General features: G+C 32.2%; 1 protein-coding gene across 3 annotated transcripts in view; it reads left to right on the top strand.

The window, feature by feature from the left end:
- UCHL5 (ubiquitin C-terminal hydrolase L5) overlaps positions 1–19,825 on the top strand; it is a 40,636-nt gene that overhangs the window by 16,081 nt on the left and 4,730 nt on the right. The window contains exons 1-8 of one of the 3 annotated variants that reach the window (XM_063104359.1): positions 3,308–3,376; positions 6,471–6,596; positions 6,683–6,744; positions 6,824–6,954; positions 8,460–8,523; positions 14,750–14,852; positions 16,005–16,118; positions 18,332–18,430. In XM_063104359.1, the coding sequence (XP_062960429.1) occupies positions 6,683–6,744; positions 6,824–6,954; positions 8,460–8,523; positions 14,750–14,852; positions 16,005–16,118; positions 18,332–18,430 (573 nt within the window). In that variant the 5' untranslated portion in view covers positions 3,308–3,376; positions 6,471–6,596. Of the gene's footprint in view, positions 1–3,307; positions 3,377–6,470; positions 6,597–6,682; positions 6,745–6,823; positions 6,955–8,459; positions 8,524–14,749; positions 14,853–16,004; positions 16,119–18,331; positions 18,431–19,825 lie in introns of those variants that run through there. The other 2 variants (XM_063104358.1, XM_063104357.1) reach the window with 2 other exon arrangements.

The following is a 19,825-nucleotide window of genomic DNA, read 5'->3' as shown; positions in this document are numbered from 1 at the left end:
GGGACTGCATTTGAGAAGTAGCATAGGATATAAAAGTAGATAAGGGCAGATGTCAGGAGGCTTTTGTACAAGTCCGAGTTAGAGTAAACAAAAGATTGGAAGTAGAGATAGATGTGAACAGATTTGAATAATACTTAGGAGGTAAAGTAGTTAGCACCTTTAATGTGCCGTGAATTAGATGTGGGAGTGGAGGAAGAAGGCATCAATGATAACACTTATGTTTTTCTTTTTTCCTTTTTAAAAAATTGCTCTTAAGGTATGCAGAATGGATATGGTATGACAAGCCTTGATTGATGACACTTATGATTGGTCTGCTCTTGGCCACCTTTTATCTATTTGATTATTTAGTTGATTATTTTAAGAGACATAGTAATGCCTAAGATCTCACCATCCAAATAAACTTTATCTGTGTTATTTCCTTCTACCCTACCCATTGTCCTGTGTAACCCTAATTTATCTCCCTCCATCCAACATAACCCTCATGTTGAATTCTGTTTATCGTTTTCTTGCTTTCCTTTTTATGTGTTTTTTGTAATCCTAAAAATAGTGTGTGTGTGAGTATATAACATTTTAACTTGGTAAAAAATATGCTCTATGTGATTTTTGGAGACTTACTTTTTTCACTAAATATTATAGTTAAAATTCATCTGTAAGTTGTTTGTCATGATTGTTCATTTATTTTGCATGTTGTGTAATACCAATTACATGAACATACTGTGTTTACTTTTCCACAGATTGTCTTTTGGGTTTTCCATTCGTGTTGCTGTGGATTGTGCTGTTATAAACATTTTTGCACATGTCTCCTATTTTACTTATGCAAGTTTCTCCTGGGATATACCTAGAAGTAGAATGACTACTTCATCTAATATGTAAATATGCAACTTTAGAAGGAAATATCGTAATGTTTTCTGAAGTAGTTGCTCCAATTTACATTCCAACTCTTATGTATAAGAGTTGTTATAAAGCCACATATTCCAATATATGGCATTGTCAAGCCTTTTTAATTTTTGCCAGCCAATTGTTTCTAAAATGTTACTGGTGTACATCTTCCTTATCACTGTTTAAATTGAAGTCAGCTCTCTTGTTTGTTATTTTTCAATGTGGCTAATTGTGCTTTTCATTTTGATTTGTAAGAGTTGCTTATGTAATCTTGACACTGCCTCTCCAAGTTGACACCTTATTGTTACATTTTCTTTTAGGTGTCTTTTAATGAATTGAATTTTGTGTTTTAGAATAAATGCTTTTTTTTTTTTTAAAAAGATGACCGGTAAGGGGATCTTAACCCTTGGCTTGGTGTTGTCAGCACCACGCTCAGTCAGTGAGCTAACCGGCCATCCCTATATGGGATCCGAACCCATGGCCTTGGTGTTATCAGCACCACACTCTCCCGAGTGAGCCACAGGCCGGCCCCAGAATAAATGCTTTTTGAATCTTGTTAAGAATCCATTATCTGTTTGAAGTTGTAAAAAATATTTACCTATGTATTTAAATTTTTACTTTTGATTCTTAATCACCAGTAGTTGGGTTTTGGTATATGGTATGAACTAGGGGTTCAATTTTATCTGTTTCAATATGGATTATCATTTTTTTCTGGCCTCATTTGTTGAATATTTGTTGTCTTCCCTAATTATCTGACATGCTACCTCTGTTGTTCACCAAAATTCCGGGTGTGTGTGTGTGTGTGTGTTTTCTGGACTTTACTCTGTTTCACTGATAAATTTGTCTCTTTGCCATGATCACACTGTCTTAATTCCTTTCACTTCTTTATGAGTTCTGATATATAATAGGTCATGTCTCCCCTCCTTGCTCTATTTCAGAAATATCCTTGTTATTTTTGGTCCTATGCTCTTCATGTAAATTACAGAATCATCAGGTCATATAAAAAATTCTGTTGGAATTTTGACTGGAATAGAATTGAATGTATATACCAATTGGGGGAGAATTTATATTTTCATGATACTGAGTAAAAACATACTATGTAGTTCTATTTAAATTTTTTAATATCTTTAATACGTTGCATAATTTTCTCTGTAGATGTCTTAAACATCTTTTGTTAGATTTCTTTCTGGTTCCTTGATACCTCTATTGTAATTGTAAATTGTCTTCCTTTAACCACATTTTATAGGTATTTGCGGCTGGTATAAAGAAATGTAATTAGCTCTTATGTATTAATATTATATTTAGCCATCCTGTTAAACCATTCTGTTATCTCTAATAATTTGCTGGGTTTTTTTGGGGGGGATGTTTCTGTTTAAATGACCATAACATCTACAAATCATGACAGTTTTATTTCTTCCTTTCTAATCCTTTTGGCTCTAATTTATTTTTTTAGTCTTATTGCCTGGCTCAGACGTCCAGTAAAACAATTTGTGACTTTAAAGGGAGTGCTTCTAACATTTTCCCATTTAGTATGATATTTACTCTGGCCTTTTTTTTTTTTTTCTAATGTTCTTTTTCAAGTAAGGACATTCTGTTATTAATCAGTAAGTGTGTTTATTATAAAAGGATATTAATTTTTTTCAAATGCTTTTTCTGCCTCTATTGAGATTATTATGTTTATTTTCCCCCTTTTTAATAGGTTAATGCAGTGAATTATGCTTATGAATTTTTCTAATATTAAATTATCCTTCCATACCTGGCACAAGTCCAGTTGGTCATGATGTATTCTCCTTTTCTGCCCTGTTAGATTAAATACAGCAGTATTTTTTTTAGCGTTTTTGCATCTATAGTTAGGAATGAAATGTGTATTAATTTTCCTTTCTTGTAATGGCTTTGACTAGTTTTAGTATTAGGATTATGTTGGCTTCATGAAATGAGTTGGAATTTCCTTTTCTTTATTATCTTTAAGAGTTTATGTAAAATTAAGATCTATTTCTTTAGACTTTGGTATAATTGGCCTGTGAAACTATCTGGGCCTGGTATTTCCTTTGTGAGAATATATTTAACTACTGTTTCGGTTTAATGTTCAGGCTATTTATTTCTTCTTGAGTGGTTCTGGTAAGATATATTTTTCAGAATTTCTCCGTTTCAGCTTAAGTTTTCAAAATTGTTTCATATGGTTGTTGTTAGTATTCCCTTATTTTTAATCTTATTTTACTTTTAGTTATATTCCTGACTCCTAGATTTCTTACGTGCATATTTGTATGGTAGTGGTTTTATTTACTTTATTAATCTACCACCCTTTATTATGTCATACGTGCATTAGGATAGCAACCCAACTGATCTTATTTCTATTTTTAGGTATCTTCACTTCTTGCTATAAGTTGACTTAAAACTGGATATTTCAGAAGTGCTATTTTTATTATATTATTTCCCTGTTAAAAATATCTTACTCTAAGGGTAAACTCCTAATGCCTCAAGACCAGTGATTTACAAGGTAACAGATGACTCCATGCTATGACTACAACCGTACTAATACAAACCAGTATGCTCCTTTGTCTCTTGAACATATCATCTTAGTTTGTTCCTTTGTCTGAATGCTTCTAACCTCTTAGAATTAATTTCCTTCTCTGTTCTCTAGGTCCTACCAAGCTTTCAAAACCCTATTAAAATTTCACATTCATAGAGAAACCTCTGATACTCCAGTCTAAAATAATTTCTTCCCAGAACTCCATACTAACCAGCTGCCAAACAAACAAAATAATTTCTTCTTTTACTGTTTTGGTTTTCTGTTGTTCATCTTTTCCATGTATGTATTTCTTTCCAAATTCTTCATGAGCAGGGCATTTATCTTGTACTTTTTTTTAGTATTACTTTCCCTTTAGGAAGCCACAGTTATATTCTCAACCTTTTTTTCCTTGACTATTAATAAAAGCAATTTTATTAATTTACATTGTTACAGCTATGTCAGTGAAGATTGACTACAATTTATATATGCAGTACTTGATTTAATATTATTCCTCTGGGCATCTACCATGTTCTTTTGTATAAGCTATTGAGAGAAATTATGCTGTAGTCCAGGGATTATGAAGTCAAATGCCTGCATTATCATGTTGGCAGTGTGAATGTGTGAATTGTGTTGTATGTAAGAAACAGGGAGTGGAAGATCCTTGATGAACTAAAGAGTAGACACCCTGGCAAAGGAATTCAAACCAAATTCTTAAGGTTGTGGGCCAGCCCCACTTGGGACACCCCTTCTCTAGCCTTGTTTCTACTGTTGAACTCTACTACTTTATTTAAAAATATGTATATAGAACACTCAGGATAAGCTAAAGATTTAAAAAATTGGAGACTACGTAAATAATTTATACTGTAATAGATTTTTTGTAACATGAGTTAAAGTTCTCTCAAGTAGATGTAAGGTGATTTTTATGCAAGTTTCTTGAGGACAAAGACAACATCTCTTGTTTGCTGTATGTCCAGCATTTATCATAATGTCTGGCACATAGTAGTTGCTCAGTAAATCTTATTTTAATGAATGAATGGCTGTACACTTTTACACTTTTTAAGTTTTTTGGTTTTTGTTTTTGGTAATTCTGTACTGTGTATAGCATAACCACTTGGCACAAAACTCATTTTAAAACATTTCTATACACATGCATATTGTAATTACTATTTTTCACTCAAACACACACATACAGACAATGAGTTATAATATATCATGGACAGTGTAAATTATCATTGACATCAAGAAAGAAGTATCCTTAACTACAGGAATGTTTTTCTAATTCTTTTTTAAAAAATTCCTAACATGATGGATTATAGATGTGAAGTTTTAGATCATAGAAATGTTTGATAGTATTTTCTGCTGTTGCCTCACCATCTAGCCCTGCATTGTGTACATATTATATCTTTAATGTGTCATGATTTCGAAAGAAGGTGTGAGTAAGTATAAATTTTAAATTCTCCTAACTTTACTTCTACCACCCCTATCCCCAGCTAATTTTAGCCCAAAATAAAGAAGCACTAAACATTATAAAGTTTTAGTCAGTCATCTTTATTATGAAGTGTCTTTTAATCATTAAAATATTTCACTCAAATCTACAAAAGTACTGTGATTTAGATCAAAATATATATTAATAGAAATCAGCCGTAATGTTAATTGTATTCTAGATCTCCTGCTACTTTACCTAATTCATCAATTATAAGACGGTTTTGAGTACTAAATGCTTTAAGAGAAGAATTAGAAAAGTGTGGTGTTGTTATCATTGAATTTGTTGAGAATTGGGAATAAGAGAGTGTTCACTGATGGAGAATGCAGTCTTCTCAAGGAATTTCTCAAACATACTTCGGTCAAAAATTTAAGAACTTAAGAATTTATAAGACCTTGAAAGCCTCTGGCAACACAAAAAGTAGAGGATTATAAGAATTGAAAAGGGAAAATAATTGAAAAATATTTTCTGAAATCAGGAATAAAAGTAGATAATTTACTACCGTGTAAAATTATAAGCCAAGTAGTATTATTAGGTTAATTAGAAAATGGTGTTTAATTACGATATAGCAATCAAATAAAGTAGTAAGATTAAGCTGTATTTTTTTTTTTTTTTAAGCATTTAACTCAGCAGTTAGTCTTGCTGGTGTTCACACTGATCATCTGTGGTTCTTTCCCAACTCTGTGATCTCAACACTAGGTGCTATAGAGAGTATGGAAGAAACCCTTCTCCATAAGTTTTTTATAATCTTTTCAAAGAGACCACATATATGCACAGAACCAGCCTAGCATGATGGCTAGCGCACAAATTCTAGAGCCAGACTACCTGCCTCTTGCTTTAGCTGTGTGCCCTTGGGCAAGTTATGTAACGTCTTTGTGCCTCAGCTTCGACAAATGTAAAATGAGGATAATAATATTACTTCTCTTCATAGGTTGTTTAGAGGATTAAAAGAATTAATGCGTGTGAAGTATCTAGAAAAGTACCTGGCACATGGTAAATGTTATCTGAATGTTTTCTTCTCTGGCTAGAGTGTAAGGTCCACATATTTTGTTAACAGGTAACAGCTAGATGACAGTTCTGTAAACACTGTATGTGAATGAGCAAAAAAATATGCGGACAATAAATGCCCTTTGTGGGAATTCAAATGAGGGCAGAAACTAATACGATTTGTTGCAGAATTTCTCTAAAAGACATAGGTGAGTTAAAGCTGTGCTGGGTACTGAAATATGGGTTGAATTTGGATCGGTAGAAATGAGTTTAGGATGAAGTGAACAGGATGGAAGGACAAGTTCTGTTGGTTTAAATAGCTCTATTTTAGAACAGAAAAATTGGTCTTGTTGCCCTAACTGGATTGGATTTCACTAATGTTATGAGTTCATTCAATTTATTTGTTTTCTTCGAATCTTCAATTCCAGAATTGAAGCAAATCTCTGAAAATAGGTAAGAATAGAAATTAAGCGTGTTTATTAAGTTTATGCTAAGACTATATGAAATAAAATTTGAAAAATTTGTTAATTCATATTTTGGGGGTCATTGTCACCAATTAAAAACTTTTTTTTAAATACAAATTGATAATCCCTTAACTTTTATATTTTGTAGGTAATTAATAATGCTTGTGCCACTCAAGCCATAGTAAGTGTGTTATTGAACTGTACCCATCAAGATGTCCATTTAGGAGAGACATTATCAGAGTTTAAAGAATTTTCACAAAGTTTTGATGCAGCTGTGAGTACAATCTTTTAATTTTTACTAAAAATGTCCTATTTGTTATAATTCTTGTTTTAATAGACTTCTTGTTAAAATTATTTTAGATGAAAGGTTTGGCACTGAGCAATTCAGATGTGATTCGACAAGTACACAACAGTTTCGCCAGGTAAAAGAGACTTTATGTTAAATAAGTACTGTTTCTTTGTTTGTTTCTTTGTCTCTCACTATTTTTTTCTTTACTGTAGACAGCAAATGTTTGAATTTGATGCAAAGACATCAGCAAAAGAAGAAGATGCTTTTCACTTTGTCAGTTATGTTCCTGTTAATGGAAGACTATATGAATTAGATGGGTTAAGAGAAGGACCAATTGATTTAGGTAATGTGGTTCCTGTTCTCGATACTTCACTTTTGACAAGGGAAAAGAGCCTGGATATTCATCCCCACAGTGCTGCTAAAATTTTAAAGGTGAAAGTGAGTAGGTGATAGTATAATATCATGAAGGCCTAAAGCTCTTCAGTACTTTATGATATTAAATATCATAGGAAGGACATGTTGATTACTAAAGTTTAGTTGAGGCCTTTGATATTTTTTTCTAAGTGAAAATTTTTTTTAAACCCATAAGTTACATAATTTATATTTTGTTTTCCAGTTAACTTTTAGAAATTACTCTTAGTTAACTTAAAAAGTTATTCTTGTCATTTTTAACCTATTGATAAGGGAAGCAAGCATTTCTTATCATCTTGTGTTAAAATATTTTCATTTCAAATTGGATCATTCAGAATAACTTTAATTCATTGTTTAGCAGTCTACAAAATATTTTTCTTCAAAGTTTCTGTTTAGATAGTGCATTAATGTACTATCCTTTGTGCCAAAAGATAGATTTGTCCTGATCCCACCTTGTCTCTGACCTTTAGCAAAAATGATAAGTGATTATCGAGGTTGAGGGTATAATCTGTAGTTCTGAAATATTACTGAAGAAATAGACCCACAAAAGAATTCTAAATCCTAATTTCGATATCATTACATTTTCTTTTTCTTTTTAAAATTAGGTTTGAAGTCCAACAAAACTTGTTTTAGTTGACTCTAGTGTTGTATGCTGTTCTTAAAACTTTATACTTTCAGATTTAAAAAAATCAAAATGTAGGTTCATTTTGTTTATATTTTTTGACTGTGCCTTGTGTATTGAACCAAGTTTATCTAATGAAGATTTATATGCTACCTTTATATTTAAAAATATGTCTGTCATAGAAAATTAGTAGAATGTTCTTTCAATTCTGTAGAAACTGGTTTTTCCTAATATGGTAGTTAATCATCTCTGCATTTTCTCTGTTGGCTACTATCTGTTTATCTGGTCAGCTATTCTTTATTCATTAGAACCATTCAATATAAAGGAAGTAAAAGATAAAACAGAACAGTTTTGCTATGCAACTGCTAGCTATGCTATAATTTATGGGGAGTCAGACAAATAAGGATTGAATTTTTATTTTGCCACTCATTTGTGGGCTGGTTTATCTCAGCCTTCAGTTCCATCATCTGTAAATGAAGGTGGTTATCTTTATCTCCTAAGATTGTGAGTTTAAATAACTTCCTAGTTTATTATTTTCTTAAACATTTGTTTAGCACCTACTAAGTGACACAATAATATGGCAATGCAAATTATAACACTCTTTCCTCTAACCATTGCCAAGAAAATAAGGATTATTATTAGTTATGCTAAAAAGATTTTTCTGTCCTGAATTTGCTAAAATATTTGTAAAAAGAAATATTTTAGACCAAACTTTTGAAATGTTTTGAAATAATGTTTTTTTTTCTTATTTTTATTTGTTTATTTTATTTTTAAATTTTTCTTATTTTTATTTAACTTTTTAAATTTCTTTCTAGGTGCATGCAATCAAGATGATTGGATCAGCGCAGTGAGGCCAGTCATAGAAAAAAGGATACAAAAGTAAATGCTCAGCTAATCTCATTGGCATAACGTTCCAGTTTTTAAACATTAAAAAAAATCTTTCATTGTTATTTTAGCAATGTATATTAAACATCTACTTTTGATTAGATTACTGCATTCAGGAAATTTATGTCAGAAAATTTCTAAATTTTACATAGTAATATGAAATCTTGTCTTTGGAGAAGTTAAACTTGCAGATCTCTGTTAAGTTAGATGTTTTGCACTGTTTGATATTTGTACGATATTTTGCAGTTTTATTTTTTGAGGATTTTTTGTATTAAACTTTTAATTTTGAGAAAATTATATATTCATATTTGGTTGTTAGAAATAATGCAAAGAGATCACGTATACTCTTTACCTTGCAACGGTAAATCTTGCAGAACTATAGTACAATATGACAGCCAGGATATTGGCATTGATATAGTCAATATATGGCAAAATTCAATCACCACAAGGATCCCTCATGTTGCCATTATATAGCCACAACCACTTCCCTCCCCTGCCACCTCTCCTTCCCTTCCCCACATTCCTTAATACCTAGTTCTATAATTTTTGTCATTTAAGGAATGTTATATAAATAGAATCATATAATATGTAACTTTTTTGCCTTAATCTTTTTCACTCAGCATAATTCTGTGGAGATTCACTCAGGTTGTCAAGTGTATCAATAGTTCACTCTTTCTTATTGATTGGTAGTATTCTGTGGTATGGTTATACCAGTTTTTTGCCTATTCACTCATTGAAGGACATCTGGATTATTTCCATTTTTGGCTATTATGAATAAAGCTGCAATACACCTTATACATAGATTTTTTTTTGTGATGAATGGAAGTTTTTATTTCTCTGGGATAAATGCCCAGGAGTGTTATTACTGGATTGTGTGGTAAATGCATATTTGGTTTTTTAAGAAACCACCAAACTCTTTTCCAGAGTGGCTGAACCATTTTACATTCCTACCAGCAATGTATGAATATTCGTTTCTCTGTGTCCTTGCTAGCATTTGGTGTTGTCACAATTTTTTATTTTAACCATTCTGATGGGTATGTAGTGATATTTCATTGTGGTTTTAGTCTGCATTTCTCTGGTGACTAATGATGTTGAAAATCTTGTCATGCCTTCGCCTATTTCTAATTAATTGTTTGGTTTTTTGACTGTTGAACCCTGAAGTTCTTTATGTACTCTAGATACTAGTCCTTCATCAGACACGTCATTGCCTGCAAATATTCTCTTCCCATTCTGTAGCCCGTCCCCTCATCCTCTCAACATAGTCTCTCACAGAGCAATATCCCAGTGAAGTCCAACTTATCAGTATTTCTTACTATGAATTATGTTTTGTTGTCAAGTCTAAGAATTCTTTGCCTGGTCCTAGATCCCAGAGATTTTCTCCTGTTTTTTTTTCTGAAGGGTTCATAATTTAATGTTTTATATTTAGGTCTGTGATTTATTTTGAGTAAATTTTCATGTATGGTGTGACATTTAGGTCAATGTTCATTTTTTTGCTTATGCATATTCAGTTACTCTAGCACCAGTTGTTGAAAAGGCTATCCTTCCTCCTCTGAATTGCTCCTACACCTTTGTAAAAAAAAACAATTGGGTATATTTGTGTGGGTTTATTTCTAGCCTAACTATTCTGTTCATTGATCTATATGTTTGTCCCTTTGCTTCTACTACACACTCTTGATTACTGTAGCCATAAGTCTTGAAATCAGGTAGTCTCATACCTCCTACTTTATTCTTTTCTTTAAAATTATTTTAGCTGTTATAGTTCCTCTGCCTTCTCAAATAAATTTTAGTAGAGTCTCCATATCTAAAAAATTTCTTGCTGGGATTTTGATAGGAAATGTGTCAAACATTTATATCAATTTGAGGAGAATTGGTATCTTTCCTATGTGAGTCTTCCAATTCATGAACATGGTATGTCTCTGCATTTACTTATATATTCTCTGATTCTTTCATCAGCATTTTGTAGTTTTCAGCATACAAGTCCTGTACACGTTTTGTCCGATTTATACCCAAACACTTCATATTCTTTATTTTTAATTTATTTTTTCTAAATGTTCTGTCAGGTTTAACACTTCATATTCTTTTGAGTGGTATTATGAATGGTATTGTATTTCCATTTGATCATTACCAGTGTGTAGAAATACAATTGATTATAATTAACTTTTTTCCCCATTTCTTTATCTTGCATTCTTTGAACTTGCTGAACTCACCCACATCCCATGACATTTTCTACATAGGCAGTCATGTCATTTGCAAAAAGGGACAGTTTTGAATTTTTCTCCTTTCAGTTTTATTAGTTTTTGCTTTATATATTTTCCAGCTCTGTTGTTTGGTGCATGCATATTTGTGATTACTTTTTGGTGGATTGATCTTTTTATCATTATGTAATGTCTCTCTCTGACTCTAGTGATTTTCTTTGCTGTGAAGTTTAACTGATAATAATGTAGCCTCTCCTACTTTTTTGGATGAATGTATTCATGATATAGTTTTTCCACCCTTTTCTTTTTAACTTACATATATTTGAAATCAGTTTCTTGTAGGCAGCATATATTGAGCCATATTTTTGAACCCATTCTGCCAATCTCTTTCTTTTATTTTGTTTATTTAGACCATTTACACTAAATGTAATGGACTTTAAAAATTACATATAAAATTAAATGTACATTTAATAAAATTGTATGTTATGATTTGGTTCTGCCATTTAATTTTTTCTCTTTGTTTTCTCTGTTTTTTGTTTTTCTATTTTCTTTTTCTTGCCTTCCTGTGAGTTACTTGAACACTTTTTAGAACTCTGTTTTTATTTATCTGTAGTGTTTCTGAGTGTATTTTTTCATAGGGCATTTTTAGTAGTTTCTCTTAACTTATTACAGACTACTGGTGTCCACATTTTACCAGTTTGAATGAAATGTAGAAATCTTACCTTCCTTTACATACTTTTACTGTCCCCTGTTGTATTATAGTTATCTTAAATAATTTCTTTATGTACATGTTAGGACCATATCAGATAGTATTATAATTTTTGCTTCAATCATGAAACATAATTTAGAGACCTTTTAGAGGAAGAAAATATATTGTGTTTACCAATATTTTTATTCTTTTCATTATTCTTCCTAATGTTTCAGTACTCCTTTTGTCATTTCATTTCTGTTTAGAAAACTTTCATTAGCCATTCTTTTAGAGAGGTCTGGTAGCAATAGATTCCTAGTTTTCCTTCATCTGAAAATATATTGATTTCCCTTTCATTCCTGAGGAATATTTTCACTGGATATAGAATTCTGGGTTGACTGTCTTGTCTTGAGCACTTGAAAAATTTTAGGCCACTTCCTTCTGTCCTCCATGGTTTCTGATGATAAATACAATGTCATTTGAATTGTTTCCCCTATGGTTATGGTGGTGTTTTTCTCATGCTGCTCTCAAGGTCTTTTATTCATCGTCGGTTTTCAGATGTTTGACTATGATGTGTCTTGGTGCATGTTTTTTTAGGTTTGTCCTGTTTAGAGTTTGCTCAGCTTTTTAAATCTATAGGTTTGTATCTCAACAAATTCTGGAAGTTTTCAGCCATTATATTCTTGTCTTAGTCAGTTTTCTCTTGCTTGTAACAGAATAACTGAAACTGGATAATTTATAAAGAAACAATATTTATTTCTTACAGTTTTGGAGGCTTGGAAGTCCAAGGTTGAGGTGTTGCATCTGGTGAGGGCCTTCTTCCTGGTAGGACTCTGCAGAGTTCTGAGGTAGCACAGGGTATAACATGTTGAGAGCTTGTTCTCCTGCTCATTCAGATTTCTTTCTCGTCTTATAAAGCCACTACTAGTACCATTCTCATGACAATCCATTAATCCATTAACCCATTAATCCATGAATGGATTAATCTGTTCGTGAGTGTAGAGTCATCATGATCCAGTCATCTCCGAAAGTCTCAGCCTTTCAGTACTGCTGCATTGGGAATTAACTTTCAACATGAGTGTTGGAGGGGACAAACATTTAAACCATACCAGTTTTCAGCCTCACCCTCTTCCTCCTCCCCTTCCTGGGCTCCAAGGACTTGAATGTTAGGTCCTTTGTTTTAGATCCACAGGTTCCTGACACTTTGTCTATTTTTTTTTTTTTTTAGTCTATTTTCTTGTTCTCTCTGTTCAGATTGGGTAATTTCTATTGTTCTGTCTTCGAGTTCACTGATTCTTTCCTCTGCCCCCTTCATTCTGCTGTTGAGCCCATCCATTGTTTTTTTGTTTCTTCTTTATATCTTCTATTTCTTTGCTGACAATTTTAATTTTTAATTTGTTGCCAGTATGTTTGTAATTGCTCATTGAATAATTTTTACAATGACTCTCCTAAAATCTTTGTCAGATAATTCTAATATCTGCCGTCTCACTATCTAAGAAGTGTCTTTTTTCATTCAAGTTGAGATTTTCATAGCATTCTGGATATTATAAGACTCTGGATCTATTTAAAGCTTCTGTGTTAGCTTGTTTTCATGGCACTCCTCTGTCAGGTAAATTGGGGACACTGCCTCATTACTGCCAAGTGGGAGCAGAATTCCAAGTTCTTTACTCTGCCTTTATTGACACCTGAGGTGGAAAGGGGTTTCTTGTTATTGCTGGGAACAGGTGGAAGTTCTGGCCCTCAACAGGTTGTCCATTGATACCACTCTGGCTGAGAGGGGTAGGAGTACCTCGATATTGCTCTTCACATGACCTCCCCTGATACTGACGTGGGAGAGGCTTCTTTGTGACTGGACGGTAGTGACAGCTTTGGCTTCCCACTTGGTCTTCTTTGATGCCTCAAATGGATGTTGTCATTAACACCTGGCGGGAATGAAAGTCCCAGCTCCCTTCTCAGCCTGTCTGGACACCAAGCTCTAGGTGCTTTGTTACAGCCTGGTGAGGTTGGAAGTCTAGGCACCCTGCTCCACTTTTGCTGGTAGGGATCAGGGTCACAGATTTTTCAGTTGTGTTTGGCTATAGTAAAGTTATTATTATCTAAAAGTTGTCTGTCTTGTGAGGCTGCCCCTTTCACGTTTGGCTAGAGAGAGAGCAGACTTTTGTTGGGGCTTTTATGTCTGTGCCTGTTGGCATTTCTGGGTTACAGATTTCTTCAGGTCCAAGCCTGGGATATATGAGGCAGAACCCAGGGAACTCAGGGAATTCATCACCATGTCATTCTTGGGCCCTGAGTTCTCCAGCTTGTCCACCTTCTCTCAACCTTTCAGAATTTTCTCTCTCTCTTTTTAAAATTATGTTCAGGGTTTTTAGTTTTACTTAGTGGGAGGAATAGGGACATGAAAATCCCACAAGGAGAGTTTTTAAAACATTTTTACATAAATCAGCCACAATGTATATCGACAAAATAAAATTTAAAAAAATATATATATATAAAACATTTTTACATAATTTCAAAGCACTATAGTTAAAATTGGGCCGTATTTTTTTTCAGTGAATGAGCTATGTGTGAGAAACTCTAGGAGGTGAACTAATGCAAAAATGGGCTTACATTTTGTGTATATTTTCATCTTGATTAAATATATTTATGTAATGTTAAAGATAATTTTTTTAATGTCAGTCCCTGCCATAAACAAGCTTATGCTATGAGGTGTTTCATTGGTATCAGAGTAGTGAAAAAATCAAATAGCATTTAGAAATTTTACTACAGGCTGTAAGTAAATGTTATACTAAAAAATATTATATAAATATGTTATTTGATTATATGTAATAACATAAAATATAAATAAAACTTTAAAATTTTATTAATTAGAAGTAGAAACTACATCATAACTTGGAAAACAATTATATAGTAAGGAGTATAATTAATTACTATCAGGGTGCCAGTATAATTAACCCAACATATGTGGGGTATTAGTTTGTTTTATCTGAGATCTTCAGTACACAAGTTACCGTTTTTCTTATAAAGGTAGAGAAATTGATGAAAATATTCATTATTTAAAATTTGTTATTTCAAATGTTTTAAATGGCACTAACATTATTTTAGAACATTTGAAAAGTATTTGTGGTTGATGAAATTTAGCTAATTTTTTTTTGTTACATTTGTACTCTATCTTTCATATATGAAAGCTTTTTTAAAATGTCAATTTTTATTGTTAGTCAACTGATAAAGTTTTTTTTTAACCCCTGGGAATCATGGGGTAATCACAATGGATTATCTCAATAGTAAAAGTTTTGTGATTTTTTATTATATTGTAAACTTTAAAATAACTTTATTCTAGGTACAGCGAAGGCGAAATTCGATTTAATTTAATGGCCATTGTGTCTGACAGAAAAATGATATATGAACAGAAGATAGCAGAGTTACAAAGACAACTTGCAGAGGTTTGTGGCCATGTTTTTAAGTACAAAGTTCTAGCTTAGTTATTCTCTTGGGAAAGTATTTACCTTTTTAAAAAATATAGATTTACTAAGTGTCCGGAGTAGAAGTTAAGAGAATGCACTCTGGATTCAGGATGCTTAGATTCATTTGCTGGCTTTGCCACTTAGTGGATGTATGAATTAATTTTAAGTATATTTCTTTGTGCCTCAAGTCTTCTTATGAAGCATGAGGATAATAGTATTTACTTGATAAGGTTGTCATGAGGATTAAATGAGATGATATATGTAAACCACTTACAACAATGACTGACAAATGGTAAGTGCTAAATAATTGTTAGCAATGAACTGTTTTAACTATTTACTGTGATTTCATTATATAACTAAGCAAATTAGAATGTATTTCTCAAAGAGTTAATTGGATACATTTAGATTCACATGTAATCTTTACTAGTCTTTATGATTGAGTATCATTCTGTAGTACATATGGCTGGAGAAGTGAATTAATAATAGACAAAGTCTTTTTTACAATCCTTTGATCACATTTTCTTGAGTATATTTCAACAAATTTATTTTATAGCTTAATAGGAGATTACAGCAATATAGTATACTACAGTATAGGTTGTTTTAGGTAAAAATTCATATGTACAGTCATGCACTGCATAATGATGTTTTGGTCAATGATGAACTGCGTATATGATAGCTGTCCAGTAAGATTATAATACCATATTTTTACTGTTCATTTTTACTGTTTAGATATGTTTAGATATACAAATACTTACCATCATGTTACAGTTGCCTACAGTATTTAGTACAGTAACATGCTGTAGGAGTTTGTAGCCTAGGAGCAATAGGCTATACCACCTAGGTTTGTGTTAGTATACTCTATGATGTTCTCACAAGGACGGAATTGTCTAATGATGTGTTTCTCAGAATGTATCTCTGCCATTAAGTGATCCATGACTGTATTATAGAACATAGAAATATGGGAGATAGTATTTAGGGCTTTTATCCTTTATTGCTGTTATTAGGCTGGTATTCTGTTACCAATATTAAGAGCATAAATTTGAAAATAATTATACCATGTTTATCATTTTAAAATATTCTGGACTTAACCCTCAATCATTAGGGTATGTTATTTCTTTTTCTTCCCCCAAGGAGGAACCCATGGATACAGATCAAGGTAATAATATGTTAAGTGCTATTCAGTCAGAAGTTGCCAGAAATCAAATGCTCATTGAAGAAGAAGTACAGAAATTAAAAAGATACAAGGTATGTTTAAAAAAATGTATGCCTTAGATGTTTTAATATAGAGTAGTATATTTAGAGATGAGGGTATTTTGAATGTTTGATTGCTTTTCTTCCCGTCATTTACCAGTTTTCAGAATAATGTATTGATTCTCCAGTGCCCTACAAAGATAAATAGTGGTTTCTTCTTTTTAATTTTGTTTAAAGTATCATTATGAACATATGATACTTATGGTCATTCTCATTAATGCTCAAATTATCCCATCTTTGGCTTTTGGAAGGCACTTCAAGTTATCTGTTAAGTTTTTTTTTTTTGACGTAACCCCCTTAGTCTTTGATCTAGCTTTCTAGTATAACAAGATGTTTGACTCATCTTGTACATTTCCTCCTTCAGACTTGGAATCATAAAGTTTTTCAAGAAGCCCTGGGTTCTCTTGGTGGGAAATGGTATTTAGAAAACACTATCTGGGAGCTCAGGGTGGTCAGTGCCACTTATTAGTATCTATGTGTTTTCAGAACTAAGAAATACATTATTGTTTGTTTCTTGTTTTATTTTTCAAGAGAAAATATATGAATTCATATTAGTACTCAAATTTAGGATTAAAAGGCTTTACACTTGTAGTTGAGAATTTGCATTTCTTTTCTTAAGCTGAAAATCCTGGTTCCTAACTGGATTAATGTAATTACTTGCTTTATGATATGTATGTATAGTATATATGTAAGGTATGTTTATACATGTAGATATGCATATATACATTAGTTCAGAATAACAGTACCAGTAGTGTTAATAACAACTGAAAGTTGTTTTTTTTAAAATTTGTTTTATTCCTTAGGACATATCCCATTTTGGATATGCAATTAAATTACTGTGTTTTAAATTCACTTAAATTTTTTTCTCTTGATTTTGCTTTCAAATTTTTTAGGGTTTTTAAAAAAAAATTTGGATTTAATTTTATTTAATTATATCAAATATTTATGTAATTCAGAGTCAAATGTAATAGCAAGGTTATCTTTAATAATGCCATTCTCCTTCACTTGCAGTTTATCCAATAAGCTTTTTTCAGAGAAGTAAAGAGTCAAGGGAACTTTGAATTTTGTATGACTTTGGATGTGGAACTGACATCTTGTCATGTGTGTTACAGTAGTAAAAGGATTGTTTTTCATTTGAAGTTCAGTTGAAGGCAAGGACTTTTTCTTTTTGTTGCTCACTACAGTGTCAGCATAATGCTTTGCATCATATTTAACAGCCAACAAATGATTGTTAAATAAAATAAATGAACCTTGAACTGGTACCATTTTTTCAGGTGGAAGTGGTAGGGGAAGGAAGGCTCCAGAGTATTTCAGGCAGGAAAAAAGAAGAGCCAGGTGGATGAAGACAGGAAAGTAAGGGATGATAGCTTTAACAGTTATTTTTCACTTCACATGATATTTTAAAAAAACTACAGACTACTCATTATATATATATTCTTATGCAGAATTATTATATAATTAACTAATTTTTAATATCTGCCTAAAATAAAATACAAACTAAGTTTTCAGAGTCTTTGCCTGCTTACACTGTTTGGAAATGCTTTGTTTAAACAAAGGTAAAATGACTCTCATATGGATATAAAATGAACACATTAAGATTTAACTTAATTAATTAACTGTAGGAACCCATAAGATGTCACAACTAGGTTAAAGGAAAAGTTAAAAGAGCTCAAATTTGTATGAAGTAAAGGAATGTTAAAGTGAATTTACAAAAGATGGAAGCTTTTTTTTCTATGGAAGAAGAGCAGTCAGTTGAAAATTGACTAGACAATGTATGATAGCTTAATAGCAATGAAAGGCTAGAATCACATAACTTGGGAGGGTGTTCCTTAGACAATGCATAGTTTTCCACTAAAGCGCAAATTTTTCCCTTTGGTCTACCCTCTTTGATCAAAAATAATCTCAAAGATTGTTCTTGATAATAAAATAAAGGTGATCTCACTAGATTTGGCCTGATGATTTGCATAGGAATAGTAGCACAGTGCTAATTTGTCATGTAGGCCTTCTTAAGTTTGCTTTTGTAAGTTACATTGTCATGAGTAACCTTAGAATAGTAGCACAGTGCTAATTTGTCATGTAGGCCTTCTTAAGTTTGCTTTTGTAAGTTACATTGTCATGAGTAACCTTAGATTGGACTTTTAAACGTCTCTATTATTTGCTATAGCAGAAATGTAATTACTGTGGTTTGATATTTGTTTTATTTTCAGATTGAAAATATCAGAAGGAAGCATAATTATTTGCCTTTCATTATGGAATTGTTAAAAACTTTAGCAGAACACCAGCAGTTAATACCATTAGTAGAGAAGGTAAGTATTTTATTGGCAAATAATTAAATTAGGTTTTGAGATTCTCCAAAAACATAACTTTTTCTTTTTTCTTTTTTGGCATGAGTAGAGGTAAACTTTGTTAAAGCTTTTTTATTTTATTTTATTTTATTTATTTTTTTTTTTTGTCATTTTTGTGACCAGCCACACCACGCTCAGCCACGGCCATCCTTATATGGGATCCGAACCCGCGGTGGGAGCGCTGCTGCGCTCCCAGCACCGCACTCTCACGAGTGAGCCACGGGGCCGGCCCTGTTAAAGCTTTTTTATTTTTATTCTTTTGCTTTTGCCTATTGTTTTGTATTCTGGGAAGTAATGCAACCTGATACTGTAAAATATAAATAAAGAATTGCTCCACTGCTTTAGCCATCCAGAATTCTTAGTGTCATGAACTCAGGTTGTGCTGTATTAAAATAAAATGTAAAGCCCTATCCTTTCTTTAAGCAAAACTAGATTTTATTTATTTATTTATTTTTTTTGTCCTTTTCGTGACCGGCACTCAGCCAGTGAGTGCACCGGCCAGTCCTATATAGGATCCGAACCCGCGGCGGGAGCGTCGCAGCGCTCCCAGCGCCGCACTCTACCAAGTGCGCCACGGGCTCGGCCCAAAACTAGATTTTTAATGTTAATAATTGAAATAATTTTTTACTGTTTAGCAAAGATTTGAATTGATATTATAGAATTTAGAACTAGAATGGACATTGATGGAGAAAAAGGTAGCCTGGACTAGCAAATAGGTTTTCTTATTCCTAATCTAGTATCCTTTCCACTAAGAGAACACTAGCATAACTTAGTGAAAAATTCTGATTTCTAAGATTTTTTTCCTCAATATAAGGAATTTAGTAAAATATTTGTTGAATAAATGAAATGTAGTTGTTGTTTTTAAGTTTATACTGTAAATCAGTGTTTCTGAAAGTAAACGTCTCTGGATACTCTTTAAAATACATGTTACCTGGCCCCTCCCCAGATATTCTGATACAGGGGAAGGAACTTTTAATAAATTCCCCAAGTGATTCTAATGCAACTGGTCTGTGTACCACATTTTGAAAAATGCTTTGAGAAGACACTACTAGGCAAATAAAATTTTGGACCATTAACTTAAAAAAAGACCAGAATACATGGTAGGTATATTTTTCTTATTAATTTTAAAGTTTACAAAGCAAAGATACATTCCAACACAGCAGTTTCATATTATAAATTACAAATAATATGAGATGTGAGTTAATACCTTTTTTGTGTATACCTTATTACCTGAAACACATGACCCAAGGTTTAGCATTAAATGCAAAAATTATTGTGGATAACTGCTAAATCTTCTCTTTTCCAGATAAATTTTTTTATTCATGAATCTCAGGGTATTCCAAGATGGGAAACTGA

The sequence above is a fragment of the Cynocephalus volans genome, chromosome 8 (genome assembly GCF_027409185.1).
Source record: "Cynocephalus volans isolate mCynVol1 chromosome 8, mCynVol1.pri, whole genome shotgun sequence".
Lineage (NCBI taxonomy): Eukaryota > Metazoa > Chordata > Mammalia > Dermoptera > Cynocephalidae > Cynocephalus > Cynocephalus volans.
The sequence above is the reverse complement of the archived record's forward strand: the minus strand, read 5'-3'. Positions and strand labels throughout refer to the sequence as shown.